Below are 6,475 nucleotides of genomic sequence, written 5' to 3'. Positions count from 1 at the left end.
GGCCTGAGGGAGAGTCCGGGGCCTGAGGCCTGAGGGAGAGTCCGGGGCCTGAGGCCTGAGGGAGAGTCTGGAACCCCAAGGCCTGAGGAGGAGTCCCGGGCCCGAGGCCTGAGGAGGAGTCCGGAGCCGGAGGCCTGAGGAGGAGTCCGGAGCCCGAGGCCTGAGGAGGAGTCCCGGGCCCGAGGCCTGAGGAGGAGTCCGGGGCCAGAGGCCTGAGGAGGAGTCCCGGGCCCGAGGCCTGAGGAGGAGTCCCGGGCCCGAGGCCTGAGGAGGAGTCCCGGGCCCGAGGCCTGAGGAGGAGTCCGGGGCCAGAGGCCTGAGGAGGAGTCCGGGGCCAGAGGCTTGAGGAGGAGTCCCGGGCCCGAGGCCTGAGGAGGAGTCCGGGGCCAGAGGCCTGAGGAGGAGTCCCGGGCCCGAGGCCTGAGGAGGAGTCCGGGGCCAGAGGCCTGAGGAGGAGTCCCGGGCCCGAGGCCTGAGGAGGAGTCCCGGGCCCGAGGCCTGAGGAGGAGTCCGGGGGCCAGAGGCCTGAGGAGGAGTCCGGAGCCCGAGGCCTAAGGAGGAGTCCTGGGCCCGAGGACTGAGGAGGAGTCCAGAGCCCGAGGCCTGAGGAGGAATCCGAGGCCTGAGGAGGAGTCCCGGGCCCGAGGCCTGAGGAGGAGTCCGGAGCCCGAGGCCTGAGGAGGAGTCCGAGGCCTGAGGAGGAGTCCCGGGCCCGAGGCCTGAGGTGGAGTCCGGAGCCCGAGGCCTGAGGAGGAGTCCGAGGCCTGAGGAGGAGTCCCGGGCCCGAGCCCGAGGCCTGAGGAGGAGTCCCGGGCCGAGGCCTGAGGAGGAGTCTGGAGCCCGAGGCCTGAGGAGGAGTCCGAGCCCGAGGCCAGCAGAGGCGCCTAAGGCCTGTGGGGAGGTTTGAGGATTAAAGCCTGAGGAGAGGCGGTCCTGCAAGAAGGAAGCTTGCTCCTCTTGGAGGTTGGGAGGCTGAGGTGGTTGAGATTACAGTGTGGAGGTTCAGAGTTCAGGTCAGGACAGGTCTCAGGTGTGGAGGTTCGGAGTTCAGGTCAGGACAGGTCTCAGGTGTGGAGGTTCGGAGTTCAGGTCAGGACAGGTCTCAGGTGTGGAGGTTCGGAGTTCAGGTCAGGACAGGTCTCAGGTCTGGGTTCTGGGTAGCTAGCCCAGGACAAGGTAGCCGCAGGCCAGCATTTGGGTTTTAGGTTGTAAATAAAGTCCCTTTGTAAATAAAAACCCCTTCCCACCTTCAGTGGTTCCTCCATGGATTATTCTCGCTCTCAGAATATAACAATACCCCTCGGTGGCAGTCAGGACTGAGGGGCTCCTCTCAAAACAAGGGGAGAGATGGGAGAGGGCTTTCTCTCAGGGACAAACACAAAACGGTTCCCAGGGCAGATGGCAGTCCCCCCCCCCCCCCCCCGCCTGGCTGTGCTGATAAGGCACTCCGAGGGGATTGGGGCATGCGCATGTGTATAGGCACAGCCCTATTATTGTGTGAGTGTCTCCAGGATTGCTGCTGACCACCAGCTCACTTGTCTCACCTCCTTACCTAGAGACCAGGTCTCTGGAGGCCCAGCAAGGTGAGGCCAGGCCTGGGGCTCAGGCTCTTAATAGGGTCAGGAGGGCATCCCCAGGTCCTGGGCCAGACTTAGGACGGAGCACTGAGTCTGAGGCCTTTCTACCTTGGGCTTGGGTTGCAGCACTGGGATTGGTGCCACTCCTTCCCAATGCCCTGCCCCCTGCCCCCTGCCTCCCGCCCCCTCCCCCCTCCAGGACACCATGGGTGCACACTGGCTTTCTGCTCTTGCTACTTTCCATCGGTCCATGGGAATTGTAAGTCTACTAGCTCTGGGGCACCTAGCTTCCTCTTCACACCTTCTTCTTCTTCTTTTTTTAGTGCAGAACTTGTGAAGAGCAGACCATGGCTAATGAAGAGGCAGTGGAATGTGGAAGATGGTCAGATCCAACATTCCCAGGAGTTGTGGGGCGACACAACAGACCCACTCCTTGGAAGAGAAAAACACAAGCATGCTCTTTGGAAGGGGGTTCTCTGATTCCCTGGTGACTTGGACTTGCAATGACCCTCCTCTAGGGCCGGAAGAGTTCTCTTAGGAATCACATCCAAGCTTGCAGCCTGGACAACTTCCCTCCTTTCCCACATCAACCCTTCGACAACAACAGCACTAATACAAGAAAGGGGGCATCTGGGCACGGGATGCACAGTTCACAATACCTTGGCTTTACATAGCACCGTTTTCATCCCAAGGGTCTTTGTTTGTCTCTGTCCCCTCAGCCAGGGCCACACGGAGTCAAACAACAGAGAACACAGTCATCTCGGAGCCTGCATGCGGCAGCAGGGAAACTGAAGCAGAGGCCTAGAAGTGGTTCATGCAGATCAGAGGTGTCTGGGGCGGCTCTCTGTATTTCTCTGGAACCCTCCTTGGCAGAAGATTGGCCCTGGCCTCAAGGAAGGTAGGCTGCAGTCCCTCATTGGGCGTTCACTTGGTATTTCAGGATGTAGGAGTAGAAGTTGTGGTTGGCATTCTCCAGCACCATGACGTACACTTCCTGACAGCCAGCTGTGCTGCAGCTTCCCTCCCAGTAGCCCTCATGGTTGAGGGTCAAGGGCCATGTGTCCTGCCCCTTCACCAGGGCTTTGGCGATACCGGGCAGCTTCAGTTTGAATGGGATGTTCCGATTGGCAGGAAGCACCCCCGACAGAGGCTCCAGCAGCTCATTGTCCTGTCCCCAGTTGCCGAAGATCTCGGGGAACATGGGCCAGTTCACCTTGGTATTGGCACAGCACAGGAGGTAATTGAAGACGAAGATATAATTGCCCTGCTCCTGCCTCTTCTTGACAAAGATCTTGAAAGCAAACTTGCCGGCATGGGGCAGCTGGACTTTGAACTCTGTCCGCTTCTCTCTTTGCACCTGAAAGATGTAGCGCCTCTGCGTCTCCTCAGTGATGGGACTCTCGTCCGCGTGTAGGGAGGCCAGGATGCTGATCCCTTCCTCCACGCTGAAGCTGATGGAGCAGCGCCCGTCACTGGTGTGGATGATGGGCTCAGAGTGGGAGGGCTTCCTAATGCCCATCTGCTCTGAGAACCAACTGGGGCCCACCGGCTGGTGAAGCTCGGACGGCAGCTGGACCCCCAGGTCCACGTAGTTGCACTTGAGTGTGTACTCAAGCACGGAGCTGTAGATGTCAGAGTTGCCTTTGGCGAAGATTTGTAGCTTGTGGGTGCCCATGGTTGGAGGGTACACATCTAGCTTCATCCCATTCTTCTTGAGGCTCAGCAGCCCGTGCTCCTGTTTGCCATTGAGCATGAACATGAACAGCGTAGGGGCGCAGCTCTCAATGGTGATGGTGGCCTTCCCATTCACTGTGGACACAAAGTTAAGCTCAGGTGAGACGGGGCCCGTGTTGGTCTGACTCTTGTGTACGTAAGTGCGTGTTTTCTACGTGCCAAACTCTTCACTCATAGTGTTTGCTGTGTCTCTGGTGTCAACATGTCCAAGATTGGCTTTTACTGACAAGATGTTACTGAACGTGGTATTAGCCAACGAGAGCACCACCACTGGGAGAGTTCTGTCTCCTGTAAGTGGGTCTCTGAAACAGAGTTGTTTAGCTGCGGGGCAGAGGTCTTAAGAAAAATCATCTCTCAGCCATATGTGCCCCTCGCCTCCGTTTGATGGAGGCTGCCAGAGGCTTGGCCTAACTCCAGAGTTGGGCAGAGGGTCAAGGAGTAGGAAGGGCCATCGCCTCCTCTAAGGCTCGGCTCTTGGCTTTCACACGATTCCCTCCAGCATCTTTGTGTGATGTCCTAAAAAACCAGTTTGCAAGGGCTTCACACTGGGAGTGTGGGTGGTGGTGGGGGTGGTGTCCCTGCTCCCCACCTCCCCAACTCCTGCTTCTCAGTGTGCCTTAGCTGCATCTTAGCTGTGCCTTAGCTGTCTTTCAGGGATGGGGAACAGTTCCTAAGTCCCCCAGGACCACAGGGAGAGGCAGTAGCCTCTCTGAGAGCCTCACTTGGCATTTTGTCACAAGCTGGTCACCCACCACAGGCTCCAGCAACTTTCCCAGCCTCGCTGGGTGGGTAGAGAAATTCCCTCTGGTTCAGGCTCACTGGTTGTTAACTCTTCCCTCCAAAGCTGGTGGTTAAGGCCTCACAGTCTGAAGGCCTGACTGCAGAGAAGCCTGTCCTGATCTGTCAGATGAAGTATAATTCCTCTAAGCCTTCCTCCCGGCCCTGCGTCCTCTCAGAGAACCTGTTACTGTTGGAATGAATGACACGAGCATGTTTTAGTAATGTGTCTGTCCTTTGGCCTCACCGTGGGCACCTTGGTAAGAGTTGGTCACATTTCCTACTGTGGTGTTTTTTTGTGTTTTTTTTTGCCAGTCGTGGGGCTTGGACTCAGGGCCTGAGCACTGTCCCTGGCTTCTTTTTGCTCAAGGCTAGCACTCTGCCACTTGAGCCACAGCGCCACTTCTGGCCGTTTTCTATATATATGGTGCTGGGGAATTGAACCCAGGGCTTCATGTATATGAGGCAAGCACTCTTGCCACTAGGCCATGTTCCCAGCCCCTCCCACTGTGTTCTAGAGCTTGATTATGGTGCCAGTTCTTAGCAGAGGTGTGCTGAATTTCTGAGAAGGCTAGATGGGAGACCTTGAAGGAGCCAGGATGTCTCCCACCCTCTTGTCCCTTCCTTCTGTTCCCACTCCCAAGGTCTTCCTCCTGACACTCAGTACTTTCCACCTCTCATATCTTGGATCTTCTTCCTTCCCTCCTCAGATTCCTTCTCTTGCTCCTTTTTCTTTCCTATCTTTTTTTTTTTTTTTTGCCAGTCCTGGGGTTTGAACTCAGGGCCTGAGCACTGTCCCTGGCTTCTTTGTGCTCAAGGCTAGCACTCTGCCCACTTGAGCCACAGCACCACGTCTGGCCATTTCCTACATATGTGTTGCTGGGGAACCGAACCCTGAGCTTCATGTATACGAGGTAAGCGCTCTTGCCACTAGGCCATATTCCCAGCCCATTGCTCCTTTTTCATCTTTACTCTTGAAGACAAATTGCAACCCCCAAGAAATATTCCATATGTATTATGAATATGAAATCAAGCTTTAGATGACTATGAAACTAAGCAATGTGCTGTTTACATTTGTGTGCCTCTTGAAAAGGCAAACTTAACTCAGTCACAGGAGTGTAATGTTATCATGTCCTGGTGGATTCTTTCCTGTGGTTCCATGGTTCCCCAACAGCCGGTACAGGCCTCCATCGAATGTCAGCTCAGGAAACAGATTCGCAAAATGAGCAGCCCTACACTGTTATTTTAGCTGCAGGAGCTGCCAGGTGTGTGTAGCTTTTTCAGAGTGTGTGGGAGCTCGGCATCCTGGTTAAGGCATCCAGTGAGAGGGAGAAGGGGCAAGTCAGGCAAGTCAGCTGGGCCTAGCTTGTGCTCTCTGATGGCCCCCCGCCCCCCCCATGCAGTGTGGGATAGGGCCTGGTACCTCCCCAGGCCGTGCCAACTGCAATGGCTTCCCTGGGAGATTGGGAGCAAACGCCAGGCCAGGCCAGCCATGGGAGACAGCGCTGCACTTATTTGTTCTCCGTTCCAAGATTAATCTGAATAAAGACGGCATCCCGCTTACAGAGGGACGGGGGGTCTGAGCAGGCCAGGCTGAGCCCTCATCCACATGTGCTCGTGTATGGAGGTTGAGGAACTCACTGGGCCCCCTTGTCTGTTCCCACTGCCTATAATCATGTCCATCCGGCTTCTCCTCCATCTCCCAGGACCCAGTTCACTGGCCACCTCCCCTGTGTCCTGCTGGGAACTGCCCCCACCTCTCCTAGAAGAGGCCTGTAGCTCCTCGGACCTCCTTGGAGTGACCTTGGACACATCCATGCCAACTCTGGGAGGCGGGCACAGAAGGCCAGTCGGCTTCCGTTGGAAGCCTGACCTGGGAGGTCGTATGTAGGCTAGCTCAGAGAGGTCAGGACCCTCGAACCCTGGCTCACGCCACAGGCCAGGCTGTGTGCTAGGAAACCCACCGCTCTCTAGTGCACCCCCTTTCTGGCTTTCTCCAAGGTGGCCCAAGGCTCTGACTTGCCCCAGTGACTGACAACCTCTGCCATCCACCAACCCCTCCCAGCCATACATGAGCGTGGACCGGGGAGGGCCGGCCCCAGGTTACCTGTTCTGATCATGGCGCTGTCTGGGCGAGCACCGAGCATCCCCTTGTTGTAGAATTCACTCTTGTGATACATGTTGTTCTCAAACTGCCTCAGAGACTGGGGAGGTTTTAGGAGTTGCCAGTTCTTGTTGTCTGGGAAATGGTCCTCAATGAACAGTGCCGGATGAGTAAGGAAGTAGAATTCATTATAGCTGGGGTAGAGAAAGAACCGGTCAGAAGCCACATTGGGGGTGGGGTGGGGAGAAGGGGGGGTGCAGGCCCAACCACTCCTCAGCCCTGT

The 6,475-nt window shown here is 56.7% G+C and overlaps 1 protein-coding gene across 1 annotated transcript in view; it reads right to left on the bottom strand.

Moving 5' to 3' along the window:
* Nucleotides 1-1,252: 1,252 nt before the first annotated feature.
* The window catches only part of Ky (kyphoscoliosis peptidase), a 30,533-nt gene continuing 25,310 nt past the window's right edge, over nt 1,253-6,475 (bottom strand). The window contains exons 10-11 of the mRNA XM_048334434.1: nt 6,196-6,386; nt 1,253-3,386 (exon numbers count right to left, since the gene is read on the bottom strand). Coding sequence (XP_048190391.1) covers nt 2,491-3,386; nt 6,196-6,386 — 1,087 coding nt within the window. The 3' untranslated portion in view covers nt 1,253-2,490. The remainder of the gene's footprint in view (nt 3,387-6,195; nt 6,387-6,475) is intronic.

The sequence above is a fragment of the Perognathus longimembris genome, chromosome 26 (assembly GCF_023159225.1).
Source record: "Perognathus longimembris pacificus isolate PPM17 chromosome 26, ASM2315922v1, whole genome shotgun sequence".
NCBI classification, from domain to species: Eukaryota; Metazoa; Chordata; class Mammalia; order Rodentia; family Heteromyidae; genus Perognathus; species Perognathus longimembris.
The sequence above is the reverse complement of the archived record's forward strand: the minus strand, read 5'-3'. Positions and strand labels throughout refer to the sequence as shown.